At 42.5% G+C, this 26,134-nt stretch overlaps 1 protein-coding gene across 2 annotated transcripts in view; it reads right to left on the reverse strand.

Annotated features, from left to right (window-relative positions):
• Positions 1 to 26,134, reverse strand: part of PRIMA1 (proline rich membrane anchor 1) — an 82,196-nt gene that overhangs the window by 14,766 nt on the left and 41,296 nt on the right. For both annotated transcript variants that reach the window (XM_048854894.2, XM_075129842.1), the window contains exon 4: positions 14,703 to 14,832. In XM_048854894.2, the coding sequence (XP_048710851.1) occupies positions 14,703 to 14,832 (130 nt within the window). The remainder of the gene's footprint in view (positions 1 to 14,702; positions 14,833 to 26,134) is intronic.

Below are 26,134 nucleotides of genomic sequence, written 5' to 3' on the forward strand. Positions count from 1 at the left end.
CACCAGCCTTGCTCCAGGGTATACTGCTGGAACGTATCTCTCTCCTGCAGCTCTGCTCACTGGGCTCTTGTAGCCCTTAATAGGGATCACCTTACCCCTTCTTAGCTGGGGCTGATAACGGAACAGGGATGGCTGGCCCCAGACTTCCTGCCCCTTGAAGGGCAGACCACCCTGTTACACATACTCACACAACCATAGCAGGTTCCTAACTCCCTGATCTCTGCAGGCAAATGTCGGTTTTGTGGGTGCAATTAGTTGTATGCACAACAATAGGTGCACATACACACACAAGCCAACTTGAAGGTACTGACAATTTTGCCCTACGTGTCAGTAATATGGAAACTCCATTACATTATGCGTTAGAGTGCAAGTGAGAGTGCAAAATGAGAACCCTTCTCATTCTGTTCCTGTAACATTTTCAGCCCCTTCCCTCCCGTGGTATAGATTGAACAATGGCTACTGTTATTTATTATTTAGTAATTATACAGTGCTTTTCATCTTCAAAGAGCTTTACAAACATTTACTAATTACATCTGAAAAATAAGCTTTACACAGACCATTACAACTTACCAGTATTAATTGGTGCTTTGCTCATTTCTTGGATTTATGTGGGTGGGGCACATGAAAATGTGGGTTGTACAAGCTCGGAGAACAGGCTTTTTCTGCTCAGTGAAAGTAAGCACAGTAAAGGCTATTTATAAGCACTTTGTTGTTCTTTCTTTTCTTTTTCAAAAAGGTGATTTATTTTTATTTTTGCAAGGGTGGAAACTACAGGGAATTGTGGTCACTCTGTACAGAAAATAGTCATTAGTATTTAAGTTCCGGAGCTTTGCTCCTCTTTATGGACCAAACACATCAATTAGCTTATTGCCTATGTTTCCCAGGCCCTGGTCCCTTCTCAGTGGGCAATGGAATGCCATGGGAGTTACATATGTGCATCCAGAGGCCTAGATCTCTCAGAAATACAGAACTAACTGATACCTCAAGGATCACAGTTGTGCTGGGAATGGGAACAAAGTACAGTGACCAAATGGCATTGTCTGGAAGCACTATGCCTGCCTATGCTGGAAGCACTATGCCTGTGCTGCATTCCACAATCTCAGTTAGGATTGAGCTAAGGATCAGACCTTACTGTATCTTAAAAAGTATAGCACTCTGCCTTCCCCAGTTGCTGCCATCCCAGTGCTGTCTACAGGGGCAGACTCCTTCTATATCCCCATGGCCATTCAGGACTGATGGCAATGCTATGACAACAGCCGAAATCCTGAAGCCCTTATTCAGGGTTTACTCAGTCCTTCTTCAAGCAAAAATTCCCTCTGAAGTCAATAGTTTTCTTCAGGAAGGATTTAGTACAAACCAGTGCCAATCTGCAAGGAAACTAAAAACAAAAACATGGAAGGAGAAAATTTAAGCTTGTTAAATAACTCAGCCTTTCTGACCAGGAGGAATACTTGGCATTTTGGGAGCAAACTCACTCTTACACCAGCTTTACAACAGTGGAACTCCATTGACTTCCATGGAGTTAGAATCATAGAACCATAGGGTTAGAAGGGACCCGTAAGGGTCATCTAGTCTAACCCCTTGCCAAGATGCAGAATTTGTTGTATCTAAACCATCCAAGACAGCTGGCTATCCAGCCTCCTTTTGAAAACCTCCAGTGAAGGAGCTTCCACAACCTCCCTAGGCAGTCTGATATAAATGAGTTACTTCTCATTGACATCAGTATAGGAAGAGAACTGGGCCCATGAATCTAGAGCCTGCTCTCACCCAGTCTGGTGTAAATCTGAAGTAACTCCTTTGGAGCCAGTGGTGTAACTGAGGATTTACATCACTGTGACTGGGTGCAAAATGTAGCCTGTAGTGTAGAAAGGTTATGGGGAGTTCAAAGGATTAACAGCTAGACAATCTGTGAACTTCTAGGTTACTGGTCTGAATCCAGCCCAGGTGGGTATCAAGAGTTTGGGGCTGGCAGTCTGGCAGTTGTTTGGGGGTCTGTATAAATGAGTTGCCTTTTCAGTGCTTATACGTCTACCTCAAACCTTTTCTCTCTACTTAGACCCAGCTGAGCAGAGAGGCAGAGGACTGGATAAACACGGAGGTTTTGCTTCATCTCACATACAGAGTTGGTTCTTTCAGATCAGGAGTAAAACACTTTGGCCGGGGGTAATGTGGTGAACCCTGCAGTTCCAATGCCCATTATTATTATTATTATTATTATTAATTATTTGTATAGTGTAGCATGTAGGAGCTCCAGTGTGCTAAGCACTGTACTAACACATAACAAAAACAGTCGTGGCCCCAAAGAATTTATAATCTGCCATGCTGTTTCTCTGGTTGGAGAGAGCTTCAGTCTTTAAGGGATTTCAGACCAGCATTTTTCAACAGCACAAAACCCACTTAAAATGTTTATAGACAAGCATAGTAGACAATGTGTGTGGAAGAATTTGGTTGCACTCAATCATGATGCTGTTAGAATAGATACAAGTGGGGAGGGGCACAGGGTTCTTCATGTCACAGCAAATGAACAGCAAACGGGGCTTAGCTTTTTGTTATTGTTCCCTAAGAAAATGGCCATCCTTCATACCGCTGCCTCAAAAAGCAGACATCAAAGAGGGGAACTCCATTATTTCCCTATCTGAGCCACTTCACATGATTAGTTTATTGCAAAGGCCCAGAATGGGAAATGACCTTTTCCCCATTCTTGCCTTTTTCTGGCTAACACACAGTTGGTTCCAGAGTCTTTACTCCTTTTGTTAGCACTTTACCCCATCACAGGGATTTAGCGTGAAGTGTGGCTGTTGTGTGATATAAGGACAGTGAAGCTCCACAAATGCTTTTTGACATGGCCATTTAATACTCTTCAGAGCCATTCAAAATGGAGCTGATGCTCCAGTTGAATATACCAATGTAAATCGGGAATAAATATATGTAACTCAGTGGAGTGATACTAGTCTAAAACTGATATAAGTGTATGGAGAATCACGGCAAATGTTAGCATACTCAAGCTACCTCCATCACAACTCTGCCAATACAGCATGTCTACTCGTCTTCTCCAGGATCGCTATCAGCTGTTAGCAATACACTGTAACACTGTAAAACAGTTAGCAGTACATACTGTAGAGGGGAAGGAAGATGGGGTAACAAAAATAAGATCATGTGGCTACGTAGGTAGCTACTGTACAATTTGATGGTTGTTGTGGGTTCCAAATCATCGTAATTCCACAACCCATATATTGGCCAGGCAGAACTGCAGCCTTTGTGCTTGGGGGATCACATGGGCTCCTTTTCTCTTGGTGCTCTCAAAGGAACAGTGGGCGTGAGGTGACACTCTGGCTTCACACACCTTATGCACTGGCCAGTATAACCAGTCAGCAGCGTAAGGGGGGAGTAAAGTAAGTTGATCCTATAAAGGGATGTAACAGCAGGCCTGCAGAGGCTGTGTTCCCCGTGGGGCAGTATGGCTCCATACCACCCATTACTAGGGACTATCTCTAAACAATGCCATTGGGGTCTTTATCAGCACATTTTGGTTTAAACTGGGATATGTGTAAATTAAGAGGATCCTAGTGTCCTTGCAAATATGACTCTATTCCTGCCCTTGTAAAAAGCACAGGACCTGACTGTAGTTAATAGACCTGCGCAGATGTAAAAGCAGCATCACTGAGAGGAAATTCAGGCCCATGGTATTCCACAGCATGGTCCTGATTTTCAGACCTTCTAAGCATCTACATCTTCAGTTGAAATCAGTGGGAGCTGCAGTTGCTCAGGCCCTTGAGAAATCAGGCCCCAGTGGCTTCATTCCAGATGTTCTGTACCTCTTCAGTGGCAAAAAAACCCAGCTATTAAACCAGCTTAAGTGGCTCTCTCAAGATTCCTCTGTGTAAGGGGAATCCCTGGGTGGTGGAGAACCAAAGTGGTCATTCTGTGTCATGCTCTTCCCATCTCAAGGAGTATTCCTGGGAGAAAGAAAGTATGTCTAGAGTATCCCAGCACCTCAGTGATCATTGACTGCTGGAGCAGGATGCTGCCTGTAATGAAGAGTAGCTCTGAATCTGCTGAAATTATACCAGGGACTGGACTGAACCCAGGATCAGGGAAAGATCAGGCTAAACACCATCTTGGCTCTTCCTACAAACAGTGCTGAGTGCTCAACTGTGCCAGTACTCTCAACCCCAAGTGTTCAAAAATCATTGGGGCCTCAAAACGCCTGAGATTGGCTTAAAAACGAGATTATTACAAAAATAAGATACTGGGGTCTTATTTGCCTTCTGATTTTGGAGTCTTTAGGGTACGCTCATGTCATGATATCAAGGTTTCTCCACAATCATGAGGGCTACAAACTTACTTTAAAAAAAAAAAAGAAAGACCCTATTCTCATATATTAACATGACTCCTGGAGAAACACCATTTGTGGTCCCTAGGTAAAATTATGAGAGTTGGCAACACTCCCTATTATCCTCAAAACATTACTATGATCCCGAGTCTCCACTTAACTACAGTGGTGCAAACTGGGAATACAGTGGATACCACTTAATAGCAACCCTGATATTAACAGCTTCCAATTAATAGCAACGTTTTGCATGGACCCAATCCCATCCCATTGTCCTGAATGTTCATGGGATTTTGATATTGGCATCGGCATGTGGCTTATTGAAAACTTTTGTTTAGAAAAAAGGCTGCGGCTGCAGGCAAGTTTGCAGGGCTTCAGCCAGGGAAGGACGCGCTGGAATGTAAGTGCTTGGCAGCGCTTCCTGCTATTGATGCAGCTCTGCAAATTTTCTGCGCCTGGGGACCACATAGGAGGTAAGGGTCTGGTGGCTCATATCACCGCCTCACTGGGGAGCCCCAGCTGGCGTCCCAACTCCGCCAGCTGGGAAGGGAGGCTGCAGTCAGGGCTGCAGGTGGGATGCCAGGGCTTTCCATGGCAAGCAAGGGTGCTCCCGGAGCCGCACGGTACCTCTTCTCACTGCTGCCCCACCCACAGTCTCCCCTCCCAGCTTGTAGGGAGCGGTACCAGGCAGCTTCGCAGGCTCCCAGTCCCTACTGCCCCCCTTCCCACAGCCTCCCCTCCCTGTGGAAAGCCCTGGCATCTGGGCTGCGGTCCCACTCCCCACTGCTGCCCTGACTGCAGGCAGGTTTGTGAGGTGCAGAGAAGCCATGTCCCAGCACTTCCTTTCCTGGCTGCAGCCCCACAAACCTGCCTTCTGCTTATCGGCAGCTGCTGGATAATAGCAACTTTTTACTGGCAACTGCGGCATTCATAATAAGTGGAATCTACCATGATTCCAGTGAAGCCAACATAATTACACCAGCATAGAACTAGCATAAATTGAGCATCACATCCTCATCTTGCAGTATTGGTCCTTCTGCATTTGGTCCAAGTACCATCTAGTCCTGCAGCATTTTTTATAAGGATGCTGGGTGGACACAGCGTTCTGCACATGCCTGTATTCTCATCTAATGTACAACTGCACAGTACAGTGAAAAATGTCATATTCTTTAGTGCTAATGGCACAAAGTTAATGAGCCACAGAACTGACCATAATGGTCTATAGATTTCTATTGGCTTCTCAGTCAATACGCTGTAAATTAGAAGTCAACAACTGAACAACATTTTAATGGAAAATCAATTGTACGATATGTGGGGCATTCCTCTGATGTTACAAAAACTGGGAAAGGCTTTCTGTAATTTGCTGTCATTCTGGGTTATGGGGAAACAAAGTGACATTTTCCTTTTCATGGCAGCACTCTTTCTCCTCAACCGGATGTTTGTGTAAGTTTGTGTAATCTTAAAGGAGACAAATAGAAGATGGAACCTACTCCCCCCGCCCCCTTTACAGCTGTGCAGAAATGCAGTGTTTATACAAGTTCCAGACTGACAGTCCTGGAGGACAGAGTCCAGTGCTGATCCACAGAACAAATACTGTGTGGGCATCAGCAGAGCCAACTTTCCCACACAGGACTGCTGATGTGCTTCAAACTCTACCATCTGTAGGGGTGAAAGGATTTTTCATTTCCTATGCCTATTCAATCCTTAATCTGTCCAATGAAACTGCTAACAAGTGGTAGCAGTGATTTTTGATGAGACAGTCACTTATCCACTGGGACTCAAACTCATGTCACATAGACCATTAAACAGCCATCAGATGGTACCAACTTTCAGTACGTGCAGACTAACACCCTGTTGTGCCACTGAAGTCAATAGAATGGGTCTCATGGAGTCCAGTGGGATTTGGATTAAGCCTTTAGTGCTCAGTTATGCAACACTTACTCTCGCAAGTAATCCCATGGAAGTCATTGCACAGTAGAGCCCACAGGCTGGACCTGAACTTAAAAGTTAAGAGCTAAGAAGTATTTATACCATTACCCAATGCCCTGAGATATCCAGTCCCCCTCACACACAGCTTTTATGTAAATTAAGGGTTGGATTCTGCCACTCTTATTCACAGTGGAATTAATGTGTCTACATGTGAAATATGATAAACGTAGGTTAGCTTAGCAAAGATGTGGGTCCGACGTGTTTTAATAGCCAAATTTCATGGATTGCTGGAAGTAAGGATAATTTTCCTTTTAGACAATACTCAATTTTAATTCAATTTGGTTAAATTCAGGTTCAGTAAATTTTGGTCAAAATGAAATAACACAACAAGAAGTGACCTGGGGAAGAGCTCTGAGTAGCTTGAAAGCTTGTCCCTTCTGCCAGTAGAAGTTGGTCCAATAAAAGATATTACCAAAATTACCTTGTCTTTCTCACATTTCTTCACAGGTAAAAATGACACTGCATGAGGTTTCAAGCCGAGAGTAAGACTGTTGTCCAGTTGTTCAGAATATTTAGTATGTGATCAGTGGGTCCACCACAAACCTCACTCCCAGGCGCAAGAGGAGACTAAATCCATAGTGAAGTGCTTAGAAATACAAGCCAAGCAACACATGCCTTGTCCTTTTTGCTGTGAATAAAGATGGCAGAGCACTCAGCCAATCCATTTATGATGCCCATAAAATTATAGATGAACTTTGTGTGGAAAACCCTGAGGTACTCAGGCTATAATATGTTTTCTAGGACTTACTGGTTTTTTGATTTTCTGGCCACTTCCAAATCCTTCCAAATTCCTTTTCCACTCCCTTTTCCTTCCAAATCCATCTCTGAGTCAAAGCATTACTCCCTGAGGAACTGCATTTTCTATGGGCTGACTCCCTTCCATGTTGGAGGGACCTAGTTTTGGGTTCTGGAAATGGGGTTCTGGGTGGCAGAGTACATTGAAGCTGCTTTCATAAAGGGTTTGTCTTCTGTTTGCACAATCTCCATCATCACAGTCCTATGTCCCAGTCTTCTAGCTAGATGAGTTAGCTTGAGCTTTTTCCACAGCTTGACTAATGATATTCCTGCATTGGCCACATTGTTGATTAATTGTAACCCTCTCATCAACCTACTAAAAGCTATTCTAATAGATGATACATATTTTTCCATTGCACTTTAGAATACATTCTGCCTCCAGTCTATGTCATTTACTCAGTCCAACCCATAATAAGCCGTGCTTTTCCTTTGAGTACCACTGGTTCATTTAGCTAAATGTAGAAAGGCAATTCAAGGTTCCCTTGATTATTTAGTACATCCTGAAGCCACCCTGTTAGGCCTGGGTACTGCAGCATGTAAGGTATTAAATGTCATATGTTGGATATTAGACCCTCTGGAATACCTAATTTATGAATTTTCTTGTTTGTCAGTTTAAATCTGACCAGTCACTTTATTTCAACGTAGTGTTTTCCTATATTAGAATATGATTTGAAGGTGAATGTGCCAGTTATTTAAGGAAATGCATATGTAAGTATTTACAGTATCTTTCCCCATGCTATGGAGCGTATATGTAACTGTTGTAGCTTAGCAAAGTTACAAGAATGAGCACAACAGCTGTTATGTGAATTTGTTAACCAACATGGGCCTGCTTTTTCCTGCTGACTTAGCAAGAGTATTTTTTGTCCGCAAACCCTTTGATATACAATTGAGATCAGAGTTATTCATCCTACCACAAATCCAGCAGACCCGAGAAGTCACTTCCCTGGGCAAAATGGGCTGCTGAAAGGTCATCTCAGAGAATGAGGTTGTGCTGTAGATTTTTAATACAGACTTTTCACACGCAGAAAAATAATCTGAAACATCTTCTAGAAAGTCCAATACCGGGAGCATCCAATGGCACAGAGACTTGGGATGTTCAGGTTGGCTATTCCCTTCATGTCTCAGGAGACAGCTGCTGTCTCTTAACTTTACATAAGAAGTCAACAGTACTTTTAAAAAAATTTATATAAATATCTTAGTCCTCTTATAGTGAGACAATGCCATACTAGTGAGTTACAGAATAGGATTATGTAATGCATCACCCTCCCTCCCTCATCTCATCTATTTACTTACCAAACAATATTTAATCCTCCTTACTTGTCTATTTCCCCTTTCCCCCCGCAATCTTTCTGTTGTACTATGGGCTAGGTGCTTACATTGCAAGGGAACGTAGAAATGATCTTAAGACCCAACAAGATCCTCAGATGATTTAAATGGGCATAGCTCCACTGGGTTCAATGAAGTTACATTGATTTACACCAACTGAGGATGTGGGCCACATAGTACTGCTTAGACAACAAGCTCACATTGAATATCTTGAGTTCAACCAGCAATTAGAGTAATACCAGGAGGGTCAAATGTCCATTGTCCCTCTCCCTGCATGCTAAGCTATTTACTGATTTTTCTTGGCTCATCTGCATTTACTAAACAGGATGCACCCATTCAAGGAAAAGGGAAAGAGTTACAGGACTTCCCAGAGACATACTAGAAAAATAACTACAAATGTTTTTGAATTTGAACTGTTCATTTTCTCAGATATGCTGGTACAGCTATTATAATACATTACTAATAATAACTGGCTGTGTGACTAGCTAGTCTCTTAAACGCTCCGTGCCTCAGTTTCCCCATCAGCAAAACGCATAGAATAACATCTATTACGTGTATTGTTCTGAGTTCTAACTAGTGTTCTGTACATTTTTTAGAAATTCCTGGATGAAAGATGTTACAGATTATGGCTGCTCTTGGTATGTGAGGGCCAGTCCTTAAATTTGGCCAGTTCTTAAATAATTTTCATGTGCCATTGAATAATTTCAGATGATAAATATCCTTCATTAAACAAAATATCTACCGCTCTGTCACCAAGAATATAAAAAGAAACTAATAGCAACATAACATTCCTGAGGTGTCCTTTCTGTCCAAAATATGACGGTGCTGCCACAAAATATATAACCGCATTACAAGCACGACACATCAGTGGTGCTCAGTGCATGCCAACAATACGTGCATATACAGATAGCGTACTGACAGCCAGTCATTAGGTGTTGAACATCACAATTTGCATGCACAGATATTATTTGCATGCACAAATATAAATTTCTCAGGTGCACAACTAGACTGTGAAAAACTCTGTGCAAGAAATCCAATCTGCACTCACAATTTTTGAGGCTGTTTTGAGGCCCCTTTGGAAATCTGTCGCATATATGTCCTTCTAAGCATATAATTTATCTGGCACATCTCGGTGGTGTTCTAAGCATTAAAGCTGATTGATAGATTTTGCCATTAGATCACATATGGAAATGAAAACAGAGGAACTGATTACAATCTCTGTTACGTCAAGTTTACACCGGTGTAACTCCACTGATTTTAATGGAAGCCAAGAGAGTGAGACAGCAACGTGCAGATTTGGCTCTGGCAATAAGTTTTCACGTGAAAAGCACTAATACACTGTTTTGTATGTTGTGAATTAAAAAGTTAAAACTGATGCTCTCATGAACTTCCAGCATTAAAAATAAACAAAACCAAGAGATGCAGTTTTGATCCATATTCAGTAAAAATGTTGTTGAGTTACTGCTGCACGGAGAATGGTCACTCCCCCACTTCTCCTCTCAAACACATGCAGACACCAGGCTGAGTTTGATTGAATCTGGCCCTTTGAAACTACCAAATGAGATTTAAGTCTCAATACAACAGGATTTTTCTTCTTTTTTCTGCTTTAAATATGATAATAAAGTGAGGGACTAATACAGTAGAACCAAGCGCTGTGCAAATAAATCTCTGTCCAAGCTTTCCTGCATATAACTTTTAATTCTTACTGCACCTGAGACCCATCTGACTCCTGTTATTTCATTGCTCAGCTTCCTCTTAGCACCAATACTGCTAACCATGTCAAACTGCATGGTACAGACAAACACGACATAGCAACCATTGATGGTGAAGGCTGTACAACTCACTTCACTTGTGGGCCCAACCAAATGGGAGCCCAAGATTCCAGAAGGTTCTTGCAGTAAGATTACTTGGAACAATGTCCACTGGAACTGCGACACTTGTGGGTCTGCCACTGACTTTTCCCTTTTTCACACTTTGAGAGAAATATAAATCTGTATTTTTAATTCATATTGGGCAGCACTGTGGCGACTGATCTCATGCCAGATAGGCTTTTTTATTAAGGAATCAGAGGTTAAATTGCTGTGGATGTTTTTTATGTAGACTTTTCTTTTTTTTCCCTGTAACTGATGGGCTAGCTAGAATTTTTTAATTTTGTGTTAATTGCACAAAACAAGGAACATATGGTGATGATGTAACCCACACACCTCCTGGGTGTGGTGTTCTGTCCCATCTAGTGGCACTGGGACCATTTAGAAAGAGAGTTAAATGAGTCTGCTGTACAGCCTTAGCTAACAGGAAGCTGGCTTTTAGCTCATGCTGTAGAGGCTTATGCACTAAGCTCCAGAGGTCCCCGGTTCAGTCCTCCCTGCTGACGACAGGCGTCTGTTGCCCTTACAATGGTAAGACTTATTAGTGTTTAATAGTAGTAGTAGTCCATATTTATATTGCCGTAATACCTAGATGCCCCAATCAGGACCAAGATTCTACTCTTCCTGGTGTTGTACAAACATGAAGACATGACCCGTCTCCCAAAGAGCTAACAATCTAGGAATGCTAGAGTGCCATAAGCATGTGCAAGATTTTAAAGAACATATGAAATGATAATAATACTTGACACTTGTACCCTTCAAATACTTTAATAAGCATCAGGTAATGCATCCCCATGACACCCCCGGGAAGTAGGTAAATTTTCTTATGCCTGTTCTACAGATGAGGAAATTGAGATGTTAAAGGCCAGATTGTTCCTAGTCCCAGTCCAAGTGCACAAGAGGAAGCAGTACAAGGAGCCTCTGCTCTTCCCAACTTGACTGTAGAGGGATCAGCTACACTGTGACAGGGAACAAAGGCCATGCTCTCTCTTAGCGCTAGTACAGGCTCTAGTTGCCTGAACTGGCATGAGGAGGGAAGCCCATAACAGGGTCACCCCGACATGCGCTGCTTCGGGTAACTTCTCCCGGTGTGCCTGGCTGCAGTGCATCCACTGCACAGCTACTCCCGTTCAACTCAGAGAGCCGACGGCTCACCCAAGCCTACAGAGAAAGTCAGTGTCAGAGCAAGGATTGGAACTTGAGTGGTTCTGATTTCTGTGCCTCTATCTGAAGAGAGCAGGTTCATACCCCAATGAATTCACAATCTAATTTAGCCACAGAAATATAGGATACATTGGTCAAATGAGAAAGGAAGCCATGCTGCACTACTGTTGGAAGACTTCCTGAAGACAGGTGGGTATGGGAATGAGACTGGTTGGTGCCCAAGAAGTGGGCTTCAGTTCCAGGTGTAGGCTGTGATGTTAAAGAAGGTGCCAAGTGAAGAGTAATGGAAGATGAATAATGATATATAGTGAGGAGGAAGGCTTGGAGGGACTAGCAGGTTTTGAAAGGCAAGTAGCACGTTTTTCATAACACAAAGACCAAGACAAAGCACATTTACAAAGTGTTACTAAGGACTGAAAAGACACTGCTAGGAACAGAGAACATATTAGAATGGAACCTGCCTCAGAGGGCCACCTAGGTTCATTCCCTTAAATTCCTTTTGCGTACCCAAAAATGTTGTGTTTCTCCTATCTTTCTCTGGACAGATGAGAGTAACTGAAACAGGAACAGGAAATACAGTTGGGGATTTCTCAGACTTTCCAAAAAACAAGCTGTTCAATCATAACAGATGAGTCTCCATGTTGAAAGTAATATCTTTTATTGGACCAACTTCTGTTGGTGGAAGGGACAAGCTTTCGAGCTCCACAGAGCTCTTCTTCAGCTCATATTTTGTCTCATTTCCTAGGGCTTACCAATAAATATTCCTGAAAAAGGATCAAGGCAACAACTATTGGGGAATATTGCCAACAGTTCTAGGTCATCCATTCAACATAATTTTTACTGAAAGGATTCATTACAGACGACAAATGCTCTAGTTACTCTGAAAAATATCCAATTTTGGTTAATGAGCTTCTCTTTTATAGACCTTCATCTCCCCTTTGAGCAGTTCTCAGCTTAGTGTTTGTCAATAATGTGATCATTAACATAAGACTCAGCAGCTAAACTAGCATTTGGCTCAGAGAAATGAAAACACCTGTCAGATCTTCCTGCAACAAGATGCACATAGGCTTTCCACTGACTTCTGGAGGCACGCAGCAGCTCTGAACTCAGGCTTGGTCTACACTACCAATTTATGTCAGTATAACTATGTCGCTCAGGGGTGTAGGTATGTCATCCCTGAGTGATGCAGTTATACTGACCTAACTCCCGGTGTAGATAGTGTTATGTTGATGGGAGGGCTTCTCCCATTGACATAGCTATCGCCTCTCGGGGAGGTGGAGTACCTACGCTGATGGAGAAGCTCTACAGTTGACGTAGGTAGCATCTTCACTAAGCACTACAGAGGTGTGGCTGCACCAGAACAGCACTGTAAGTGTAGCTAAGCCTTCAGTGCCGTGAACATCTTTTCTATACCCTCCCATCCACCAGGAGATAACTGCTCTGAAGAGAGATCCCTTGCTTGGTGAATGTAGAATTGGGGAGTTGCTTCTGCCTTGAGTGTATTTTACAACCGCAGCGTTTCTGCCAGTAATCATTCACAGAATATTTAGCATTATCTAGCCCAATTAAATGGGTGTTTGTGTGACACGGACACCTTATCCACTAAAATTGGACTGAGACCACCAATGCTTTTCAAATGAAGCCACTGAGCAGTCATGAGAGACCTAATAACTTTTAATCTATTGAGGTTGGGTTAGAACGATGCAAAACTTTTTACCAATTATCAATTCCATTAGCCATCCAGTCCTCTGCAAATTCTCATTCTAAAACAGTTCAGCTATTTAAACTGGAAGTTTTAAAAGTCCTTGAAATTGATAAATATACAGGTTTTGGCTGAACTATAAAAAGAAAAGTTGATTTCTGTATACTCACTAATAAAGTAAGTTAGCTACAGAACAATCCATTCTGCCCTCTGAATCCTCCCTTTGGCTGCAAGTTGTTACATTATTCTTCATTTCCTATCCTGATCTGCTGGATAGGTTTTTGTGGATGCTCTTAAAACTTGTACAACGTTCCAACACTGAGATGTCTGTACTTGGGCTGATTTTCCATCTGTTTTTTGATGGAACATTGGGTTTCTGACTAAATGAAATATCTCACAAAAGTATCTTCTTTCTGCAGAAAACTTCTATTTTTGTCAAAAAAACCCACCACTCACACACCTGAAAACTGATTTTTTTTTTCAGTTTCCATCCAAAAAAACAAAAAATTCCCATTCAGAAATGCTGCTGTAATGTTTCATGCTCCCATTATTCTCTACAGGCTGGGTCTCCCAGCCAGATCATATGTCTATGGCCAGTGACTCCACTGAGGCACCGTGATAGCTCAGTAAGAGGGAAGACTGTGGTTTTCCATGGGAGACATAATCCAGCCTGGGAGTCTAGCCCCTAGAGGAAAGCAGGAGCAGGAAGAGGAAGCACCATGAAGGCATTTCTGAATCTAAATTTTTGGTTTTAAACTGGAAGGTTTTGGCCAAAAATTTTCAACTTTTGATTTTTCACCAAAAACTCCACATTTTCCTTGGAAAATGAGACAAAAGTGATTTTTTTGGGGGTGGGTGAGGAGTGGTTTTTTTGTTTTCTAACTAGATCTAGTCTGTACCAGTGGCAGCTGGCATGGTAGAGACAGGTTGTACTAGTAGCAACTGAAATGGTTGCTGCATACAGTGTGTACATGGAATTAAATTAGGATACCCAGTTCTGCATTTGGGTCCCAAAGTGACAATTTGGAACCTAGAATTAGGGATAGTTTAAGAGCCCCAAATGAAGTATCTTAGGGTTTGAGTTGAAGGGTACTGTATCTGTCTAAGGGATTATTATTATTAGTGTTGGACAGTAACCTCAAATCTGAACACCTCTGCATTCTGGGGAAAATCTGAACAGGACTTGGATCCAGATTTGAACATGACAGCTGGCTCCTACCTCTGTGCTGGGCCAGACCAAAACCTAGATACATATCCCAGCACTCAAACTATGGACAAAGTTCCCATTCAAATCTGAACTTCACAGATTTTAATCATCCTCAGGACTGAATAGTTGTGCTTTGAACTTCATCGGTTACATAGGAAAAGAGTCAGGTTATAAAAACTTTATAATGAAAACACAGACAGGCTATTAATGGCAGTGATGTTACAGGATGAATTAGGGAAAGAAAACCAGGACACAAGATGACAGCCAAATATCTAAAAGCACTTTGAGGAGTAGGCTCAATCAGGGTGCTCACAGACTTACCTTTTTATGGCTTTGTAGCAAATGATGACAACTACAAAGAGGAACACTAGTGTGGTGCAGCATACTGCAATGATTATAACCAGGCCTGGCCACCAGGTTTCTTCAGTGGGGCAAAAGGTAGACTTGGGAGCTGTAAAAGATAATGTGAAAAACATACATGAGTTCCCCCGATAAGTAGTTTGTAATCAGATAGGCTTCATTCACCCTGAATATATAACTGCACCAGGACCTGAGACATGTACATAGAGGTTATTTCACATCTGGGACCAGTTTTCTGAGCAGTAAACTCTACTTGCTGTGTACTGGATGAATATTGCTTGAGAACCACATGGTGCAGCAAGTCATCAAGTGCTGGCCACAGTTCTTTGTGTTGCTCCATCATCGACCACATAGCATTCAGATACAAGGGGAAAGGCACAGCTCTGCTGCCAGACAGCAATGTCTTTTCTCTTGGTGATTGCCCATCTATGGCAGGATCAGTTTTAGTTTTATAGAGAAACATCATGCTGATAAGTTCAGGCTTTTAAACAAAATTAGGAAAGGTTTATCTGGGAGAAGTAGCAATACCTACAATCAGGGATGGAGCTGCTATCATATTAACCTTGGATGGAGGATGGTGAATTCGTTTAAAAGAACGCAGGAATTGTATTACAGTTACTAATAGCTTTTGGAGGACTTTACTCAATTTTTTTTCTACTGTACTGTCACTTTTTTAATACATTTAATTAATATCCATTAATTGATGTAGTGCTTATGAAAATGTAAATTAAAAGAAGAAAAGTGTATTGATTTCCAAGGGCTAGATTGTGCCCGTAGGCACTGCCCACAGCAAGGAGTAAACTGCACCAGGAGTAATCATGGGAGACATTTAACTCAGAGATAAAGCTCTGCGGTACATTCATTTCCCTTGTGGCTGGAGAGGATAGCAACATGCTGAAGGTCTATAGATGGGCTTGGCAGAATTTGATTTTTTTTTAAAAATAATTTTGTCAGACATCAGTGTTTATTTTTAAGCATTTTTTTTTCAATTTTTATCAATGTAAATTTTCACAATGGCACAAAATTGTGGGTTTTAATCATTGTTTCTGATTTTTATCAATTTAAATTGTTCACGGGAAATTATGGGCATGTTAGACAATAACTGTTTAATTATAGTAGATGTTGAGATTCAAAAAATCAAAACATTGTGGTCATTAAAACACAAATTGTCAACATCACATGTCAAAATATCCAAGTAAATATCCTTAAAACAAACTCTAAATTCTCAAATAGCCTTTTTCTTATTTTTCCAATCTGAAAATTTCAACCATTATCAATGGAAATATTTTTCCGACGGTTGGTGATATGTTGAAATCTGTTTTTACTGACATCTACTGATAAAAGTGTAATCCTTCAAACTATCTATAGGGCAGCAAATTATGAAATTAGGATTGGATATTTTTCTAAATGATCTGCTCTAGAAATTATTTTGGGGAAGTTTTATGGCTTGTGCTAGACAGGAGGTCAGACAAGATGTTCACAGTTGTCCTTTCTGGCTTTGGAAGCTATGTATCTATGACATCACCTGTGCCAACACAGCTGGGACTAGGAAGAGACCAGTGAACTCCTTGCACGTGTGACCTGACCAAGATATTTATTTATGTCTCCATAAATAAATATTAGCAGTACATCAGTCAATGGGAACATCTAGGTTTCCATTGTTCAGTTAAATAATAAAACGTAGCACCAGACACTTCTTAATGTCTTTTGAACGTGCTGATTTGATCTGGTGCATTTCACTCTCTGAGCCTAATATTGTATCAGCCACTGACATTTTACAAATGTGACTCAAACTCTTCCCTCAAAACTGTTGTGATCAGATTCTTTTGTAATGACATGATCTGTAGGACAGCTGGGCACATTCATCCTAAGAGGGCTGCAGAGAGATTCATAAGAAAGCCACTATGTGTAACAGAGAAATCAAAATGATAAAGTCAGCCTGGAAATCAAAGAAATGGTAAATCAAAGAAATCAAAATAATAAAGTCAGGCTGGTAACTCTACTGGTCAGTTCATCAACTGGTGCCACTGAGGAAGTGCTACCCTTACCACAGACAACAGATCTCCATTAATATTAATGCATAAAATTAATGGAGATCTGTTGTCTGTGGTAAGGGTAGCACTTCCTCAGTGGCATCAGTTGATGAAATACTTCACAAACATTAACTGTGAGATAAGTGAATATCATCTCTGTTTAACAGAAGAGAAAACTCAGATTTTTCTCCTCAGTTTAAGTAACTTGAAGAGCCCAGGGTTCCCAGCTCCCAGCCCAGCACTGAGTCTACTATATCATGCATCTTTCAATTTATGTCCTCAGCAGTTGAATTTATATTTTATTACCATAAATTCTATGGAACTAGTTCTCACTAAGCAGTGAACATGGGAGTTGTTGTGTCATGAGATGGGGTGGAAGTAAGCTTAAAATATTTTAAAACTATTTTTAATATTATTTATTATTTTATTGCACACCAAAGTGGACTGGGCATTTCAAAGGAGACATTGCAAGGTCTCAGCCTGAAGGAGCTTACAATCTAAGGGCCCCATTCTGCCACCACTGTGCAGTGCTTGCTGACGTGAGTAGCCCCACAAAACTCAGTAAATGCTACACAACATGAAAAAGGGGGGCAGGATTTGGTTTTTAGACGTGACATGATGAGTGAGAGTAACAAATAATATGGAGAGGGGATCCAGCAATATGAAAATGTGGTAACAAGGCTTAGCCAAGTGCCCATCCAACACACACATCTTGGTGGTTCCACTCTAGTATTATTAATATAGAAAAATACAGAAGATGAGATGAGATAGTGAATATTACTGCCAACACTGTGAATCATCATCTTCATATATTTATCAATGATAAGAACCATAGGAATTGCCATAATGGAGAAGACCGCTGGTTCATCTAGTCAGATTCCCTTTCTATGACAGTGGCCAGCCCCAGATGATTCAGAGCAACATGCAAGAAACCCTGCAGGACATCCACAAAAGAAAGCTTCTTCCTAGTCTCTATTAGTTAGAGGTCAATTTATGCCCTGAGGCATGAGAGTTTATATCCCTTCCAAAATTCTTTGGATTTTATTTTTTTAATCCTTACTATTACAATTCTGTTTCTCTTTAGAAATGACCAATCTTTTTCTGCTAAGCTCTTGGCCACAATGGTATTGTCTGTCTAGATTAGGTATTTATATGACTCCTGTTACTGTAGCATCTAAGCACCTCACAATCTTTAATGTATTTATCCTCACTACAACCTTGTAAGGTAGAGCAGTACTCTGATCCCCAAGTAACTTGCCCAAGATCACACAAAGTCTCTGGTGGAGCAGGGAATTGAATCCAGGTCTCCAGGGTCCAAGACTAGTGTCCTACTCATCATTCCTCAGGCTGTCACAGGCTAACTGCATGTTGTTGTGTGAAAAAGTATTTAATCAGTTTTGAATTTGCCACCTTTCAATTTCATTGAATGTCTCATTCCCTTCTCTTATTATGAGGAATGCTGAATAGAAATTCCTGATCTACCTTCTCACCTAAGTTTCCTCCAGGCGATCAAAGGCTGTGCAGATGAGGAGAGGCGTCTCTCCCTCAGCCCCAGTTCTAGCCCTGGAGCTGCGGCGGCCTGAGAGAGGCATCTCTCCCCGGCCCTGGGCTGCTGCTGTGAGACACGGCTGGCAGGAGTCTTCTCTCCCTGCTGCAGCCCTGGGGCAGCCTGCACCCCAAACCTCTCATCCCCAGCCCCACCCCAGAGCCCACACCTCCTCCCACACCCCAAACCCTCATTCCTGGCCCCACCCCAGAACCTGCACCCCCAGCCAGAGCCCTCACCCCCCTCACCTCAACCCACTGCCTAGCCCTGAGCCCCATCCCACACTCCCAACCCCTTGGCCCCACCCCCACCCCCACCCCCACCCCACATCACCTGCATATTGGTGCACATAACAAAATTCATTCTGCACATGGATGTAAAAAATGAGAGAGAACATTCATTATTTTGTATCTCTTTATCATGGCGCCCTCTTATTTGTCTCCTTCCTAAGGTAAGCAGTCCCAATCTTTACAGTGTCTCTTCATGACAGAGTTATTATGTTGGATCATATTAAAGAAGTTCTGTATTAAAATCACAAATGAGTTTGATTCCCCATAGTTTAAATTCCAGGGTATTACTAATTAAGAAGTCTCTTGGTTTTTGGTACTGTTTCTCTCCCTCTATGTGTGAAACTTGCAAGCTGCTAATTGTGTTAGTACTTTCTAAGACAGAGTCTGTTCTCAAAGCAATTCACAGAGAGAGAGACTCAAAGCAATACTCTAACAACAGAAACAACACCCAGAGACTCCCCACCCTTTTGTTGTATTAACAATTGTGATTAAAATAGAGATAGAGGATGTATGTGGATGGATGCTTGGTGTGGATAATAACTGAATGATCAGGGAGGTGCCAGCCTAAGAATCCAGTGTCCATCGGCTGAAGAAGGCGTCAAGTGGAAATAACCAGAGGACCCCCCGGAGGGCAGACTGGAATCCACCCAACAGCCTCAAGAATGGGAGAACCAAAGAACAAGATAACATCTTGGAGCCGTCAGGAATGTGCTATCTGCTGATTGATTCAGCAACAGCATGATGAAGCAATTCCCATAGACTGGCATAGGAAGAAATTCCTATAAAAATAGACTCTAAAAAGTGAGAACTTTGGGGGGGTCTGATTCTGCAAACCAACTTCCAGGAGCATCAGATGAGCATCTGACAAGGCCCTGCTCCCTCCTCATGTCCAGGCCACCTGGCCAGTGGCTTCGCATGAGCAACTCTAAGGCTGGTAACTATGATAACAACCTTGCAGAACCTGTGTGTGTATGTGTGTGTGTGTGTGTGTGTGTGTTTGTATGAATGAATGTGTGAATAAATATGAGATTGAATGGAATGTTATAACTAGAACTAACTGCTTACTATGATTCTTTCTGTATTCACAATAAATGTGGTATTTTGCCTTTTTCCCTTTAATAAGATCCTGCTGGTTTTTATTTTATTGGTACAACAATTTTCCATGTCTCTAAACATTCTCATTGTTCATTTCTGAATGGCCTTTGCTGTTTGTGCTATATCCTTTTTGAGATGGGGTGAACAGAACTGAACGCAGCATTCCAGATGAGAACATGCTTATTGATTCATGTAATTACACTGTACTGTTTTCACTATTATTCTGCATCTCATTCCTTATGTGTTTGAGGTTTTTGTTTGAGGAAAGGTCTTCATTGAGCAAAGGTCTTTTTTCTGAGCTGTTACAGTTAGTTTAGAACCCAGTAAGGTATATGATTACTTCAAATTATTGCTACCTAATTCCTACCAGCACTTTCAAATTAATCATAAAAATAAGCAATGGCTATTATTTGAACTCACATATGTTTTATTTTGTCATTAAAAGAATCAGTGAGCCAGATGCTATTCTCACACTGGTGCATATGTGAAAAGACTCCGTGGGACTCAGTACAGTCTCTTCACATTTACACCGCTCTAACTGGGAGCTGAATCTGGCCAAATATTCGAGGTAGTCTGAACAAAAACTTGGAGCCAAATACCCTAAAACTGTGAGAAAGGTGCCTGAGTAGGATCCCATAGGGCACGTCTACACAGTGAGCTGCAGCCCGCAGCAGTGAGTCTCGGAGCCCGGGTCAACAGACTTGGGCTTCTGCTACCACGCTAACAATAGCTGCAAAGATGTTGAGGCTCTGGCTGGAGCTCAGGCACTGAAACCGAGGGAGAGGGGTGAGCTCCAGCCTGAGTTGCAGCACCTACACAGCTATCTTTAGTGCAGCAGCTTGAGCCCCCATGAGCCCAAGTTGGGCCGCCTGGACTCTGTGACTTGCTGCCATGGCTTGACACTCGTTGTGTAGACGTACCCATACTGGTCTCACGCTGATGGAACCCCATTAACTACAGGGGAATTTATGGGCCTGATTCTCCTCTCATATCATTTTACATTAAATCAGAATCAGGATCCTAACTTTGTTGGTCCCAAAAGCTCAGGTCCAAAGACCTGAAAGTTTGGAACTGAATCTGCATCTGGACTTTGTGGCTCAGGCTCATCTCTAATTAATATTACACTCAAAATCTCCGCAGTATCCTTGATTCTTAAGTGGACAGAGAATCACTTTCAATTATATAAAGTGGCTCAGTCCTATTATCCAGAATTAGCTAAAACACACATTGCGGTAGGTCTTGCCATTCACCAATGCAAAATAAGTCAAGAAACTTGTGATACTCTCCCAAGTTGTATTCAATCATTCTGCACATTGGACCTGATTCTCCTCATAGTCCCAACAGTGTGAATTAGTCATTGGAGTCATACTGGTGTGAAAGAGGAACCAGACCCATCATCTGTGGGTTGGATCATCAGCTGTGAATGACAACTGCCTTAGTCATTCAAACCACAAATCATCAGTTGGAAAGTGCCCACCCAGCACTCTGGGGTGGGGTGGGGTGCTGCATGCTGCGCACCTGGCACTATGGGGTTGCGGGGGGTGGGGGAGGGGTGTGCACTGCCCGCTCAGGGCTGTGTGGCTGGAGGCGCTCAGGCAGCCCAGGTTGGGGGGAGGGGGACCTCTGGGCTTCGGCGGGGGAGGGAAGAGGGAGGGGAGGGGCCTCAGGTGGAAGTGGCGGGCTGGGCCGGGGGCTAGCCTCCCCGTGCCCGTGGTTCACCCAGGGGTACAGGCAAACAAGTTGTGTTTCAATATAGTCAATTGTAAAGTCACACATCTAGGAACAAAGAATATAAGTCATACCTACAGGATGGCGGGCTCTACCTTGGGAAGCAGTGACTACAAGAAGGATGTGGAAAAATTGGAAAGCGTCCAGTGGAGGGCAACAAAAATGATTAGGGGACTGGAACACATGACTTATGAGGAGAGACTGAGGGAACTGGGACTGTTTAGTCTGTGGAAGAGAAGAATGAGGGGGGATTTGATAGCTGCTTTCAACTACCTGAAAGGGGGTTCCAAAGAGGATGGATCTAGACTGTTCTCAGTGGTAGCAGATGACAGGACAAGGAGTAATGGTCTCAAGTTGCAGTGGGGGAGGTTTAGGTTGGATATTAGGAAAACCTTTTTTACTAGGAGGGTGGTGAAACACTGGAATGCGTTACCTAGGGAGGTGGTGGAATCTCTTTCCTTAGAAGTTTTTAAGGTCAGGCTTGACAAAGCCCTGGCTGGGATGATTTAGTTGGGGATTGGTCCTGCTTTGAGCAGGGGGTTGGACTAAATGAGCTCCTGAGGTCCCTTCCAACCCTGATATTCTATGATTCTACGATTCTATGACTCTTGACTTGGGGGTCAGGATGGATAATCATCTGAACATGAGATCCCAGTGCAAAGCTGTGGCTAAAAGGATTAACATGATCCCTAGATGGATAAACAGGAATATCGAGTAGGAATAGGGAGGTTATATTACCTCTGTATCTGGCACGGATGTAATGGCTACTGGAATACTATGTCCAGTTGCGTGACCACAATTCAAGAAAGATATTGAAAACTTAGAGAGGGTTCAGAGAAGAATCTTGAGAATTATTAAAGGAATAGAAAACATGCCTTATAGGGAGAGATTCAAGGAATTCCATCTGTTTAGCTTAGCAAAGAGAAGATTAAGGAGTAATTTGATCACAGTCTATAAGTACCTACATTGGAACAAGACATTTTTAAGAGGACATGTCCAATTTATCAGATGAAGGTATAATAAAATCCAGTGGGTGGACGGTGAAGCTAGATGAACTCAGACTAGAAATAAGACAGAAATGTTTAACAGTGAGGGTAGTTAACCTTTGGAACAACTTGCCATGGCTTCTCCGTCACTGGAGATTTTTAAACCAAGATTGGGTGTTTTTCTAAAATATATGCTTTAGTTCAACCATAGCTATAGGACTTGAAGCAGGAATTAATTCAATGAAGTCCTGTGGCCTGTGGTCACACTAGCTCAAGGGTGGGCAAACTTTTTGGCCCGAGAGCCACATCTGGGTATGGAAATTGTATGGTGGGCCATGAATGCTCATGAGATTGGGGTTTGGGGGGGGCGGGAGGGCTCCAGCTGGGGGGGCAGCCTCCGAGGTGGGCCTGGGGATGAGGGTTTGGGAGTGCAGGAGGGTGCTCCGGGCTGGGACCAAAGGGTTCGAGGGGGGGGAATCAGGGCTGGGGCAGGGGGTTGGGGCATGGGAGGGGGTCAGGCTCCAGGTGGCACTTATCTTAAGCAGCTCCCAGAAACAGTGGCATGTGCCCCAACTCCAGCTCCTACATGGAGGTGCGGCCAGGCGGGTCTGCGCACTGCCCTGTCCGTAGGCACCACCCCTGCGGTTCCCAGCCAATGGGAGCTGTGGAGGGCGGCGCTTGGGGTGGGGGCAGCGTGTAGAGCCCCCTGGCCGCCCCTATGCATAGGAGCTGGAGGAGGCGATGTGCTGCTGCTTCCAGGAGCCACGCGGAGTGGGGCAAGACCCCGACCCAACTCCCCGGCTGGAGCGGGGCCAACCCCAGACCCTGCTTCCTGGTGGGAGCTTGAGAGCCAGATTAAAACGTCTGGAGGGCCGGATGTGGCCCTTGGGCCATAGTTTGCCAACCTCTTCACTAGATGATAACAAAGGTCCCTTATGGCTTTAAAATCTATGAATCTATGAAATACAAAGTATTATTAGGTTTATTCTTCATGGCCAAATTCTGTTCTCAGTTACAGCAGCATAAATCCAAAGTAAACACACTGACTCAGTGGTATTACCTCAGATTTACATTGGTGTAACTGGATCGGGCCTTATGAAAACAAGCTTATAAAAATAAGTATAATTAGATCAAAGGAACTGTGCAAAATAGTTCACTGTCAGAAAAAGCACACACAAGTTCTTTGCTTGACCAAATTATCCTTGCAACTCCTTTTGTAGATCACTGCAAGGAAATGTTCCAAGCCTCAGCTCCAGTTCTAATTTTATACTCCCAGCCAGTGAGTAATTGTATTCATTTGGCTGCCACCAAAAATTAACACACCATGGAAGAATAACCCAGCTACAAAATGTTAGTATGAATGGTCAGTCTCAAACTCTTCTGTGATTATTAGAAGTTGCAGGTTGTCTTTGGAAAGGAAATTTCCACAGAATCACCATGAAGTTTCAATTTTTACTTAACAAACCTCAGAGTTGATTTATGACCTCAAATCCTTCCTAAACAGCTAGGAGCAGAAAGTCCCACCACAGCGTTGGAACAGTTTGTAGACGTGTCTTCTGGGTCAGAGTTAAAGTCATAGTATATGAGGTAAATTGTTACATGCCAATACTGTCCCTAATGGAATGTAGGTAGTTGTGAGGCTAACGGAATATTTATAAAAATTACCCTGACTGGTCATTACTATGCTTTATAATGCTTAGATTTTGTAACTCTAATGCTCCTGTTATTTGTTTTGCATGAGGGTTATACTGTATTCACTGTTACAACACTGACTATAAGCTAATTATGTTTGAGTGTGGGAATGTGCACTAAATGTGAATGTAATGTAATCAAACTTTAAGGAGGGAAGGAATACTATGTTCCCTGCGATGCAGAGGAGTACATGACTTTGAAGCTGTGCTCCATTCCAGGACTGCACAACTGTCATCAGTCTACTCATACACAAGACTAATGGAGGCAGTCACAGAATCAGAACACTGCTTATTCTCTGCCTGTCCGTTCTATTGCTCATGTTCTGAGGACACACCTATCCCAATAAAACAAAAGATGGGTCTGATCCTGAAAACAGATCCATATACCCAAACATCATGCCCACACAGAGTCCCATGAGATGCTCTCAGGACTACAGGTGTGAGCATATGGATCTTTTTACAGGATCAGACCCAAACAACTGGCAGGTGTGCACTGACATGATGTATAAAGGATGAATGTAGCCTCTTTTACCTCTTTACAACAAAAATGACTCCATGCCTTAAAGAGGAAGAATGCTTTCAGTGTAAATCAGAACTGATTGTTGTTTTAGTCTTGCTTTTATTTTGCTCTTACAGAAAAGTCAAGAGTGCTAGAATAGTCATCTCCAAGGAACATTTGCATATTTTTAGCAGTGTACATTCACTATGGGCTGAATCAGACAGTCTTTATGCCTGCAGAACTTCTATTGCCTGAGTAAGGATGGCCAGGTTTGGTCATATGCTTTCAATTAATATGCTTTGAATTATACTGTGTATATTTTGTTTAAAAGGCACTTTCATTTGCCTCTAAGGAACTGGAACATTTTCTTAGGCAGGTTGGAACTGAAAGGACCTGGTGTGGGATGATTTAGTTGGGGATTGGTCCTGCTTTGAGCAGGGGGTTGGACTAGATGACCTCCTGAGGTCCCTTCCAACCCTGATATTCTATGATATTCTATGATTCTATGATTTCCCCATTGCCAATACAGAGCAGGGGTTTGAAATCCCTTGTTGGTTTTTCTGCCGTATTGCCAAATAGCCTTGGTCAATTCACATAATCTGTCTGTTCCTTGGTATCCCTGTCTGTGAAGTGGGGATAAACAGTACCTTACAACAGGGATTGTCTGAATGTGATGGACTGAAGGTCAGATAACTGATGAATGCGATAATTGAGGGAGTTTTAAATATGACTGACAGATCCTGACGTGTCAGAATCTATGAGCCTGAGTCAAATCACAGGGATGTTAGGAGAAGTGATGTACAGAAAGGTGGATTTTGAACACTGAAATTCGGGACTGTTCTGAGTGGGGGGGGGAAGGGAGTTGGTTCATCTCATGATAGTGAAACGGAACAACTGTGAAAGTGGAATCCTGGTTTGAATTCAGAACGCCCTTTCCCAACCTAAAATTTGGGGAGGGGAAGGGAGTTTGTGTCCTTAGATTTAGCTCTGACTCGTCATACCCCCCTCTTGTATTCCACAGGGGTGTTCGAACTAAAGATATGACAGAGCCACAACATTCAGATCTGATGTTTGGGGAAGTTTAAGAGGTCAGGGACAAAGGGTCCAGGGTTCTAGTTTAGACTTCTCTCTAATTGTGAGAGTTATTTATAAAGCACAACTTCGATTCGGACAAAATGAGCCATATGAGTGCAAAATAACGTGTATAAATACATAGACACCAACAACAATACCCGTCCCTTGAAATACAATGATGAGTTTAGCCCATACTGTACATGGTCAAAGCCTTAAACTCTGTATCATCTTGACCTCAGATTTACTAATAGATATGCATTGTGGTTCCATCACTAATGCAGCTCTCTACATAATTTACAAAATATTGGCAGGCTGACACTGCTGCTCAGTAAGAACAATTTAGAATCCAAGTGAGTGTCCGTATCTTCTCAAGTCTGAATTACTGTCATTTTTTTACTTTGTGTATCTTCTGATCATATTAGCTCAAGGATTCTGTTTATCTAGAATGTCA

This window comes from Caretta caretta, chromosome 6 (genome assembly GCF_965140235.1).
Source record: "Caretta caretta isolate rCarCar2 chromosome 6, rCarCar1.hap1, whole genome shotgun sequence".
Lineage (NCBI taxonomy): Eukaryota > Metazoa > Chordata > Testudines > Cheloniidae > Caretta > Caretta caretta.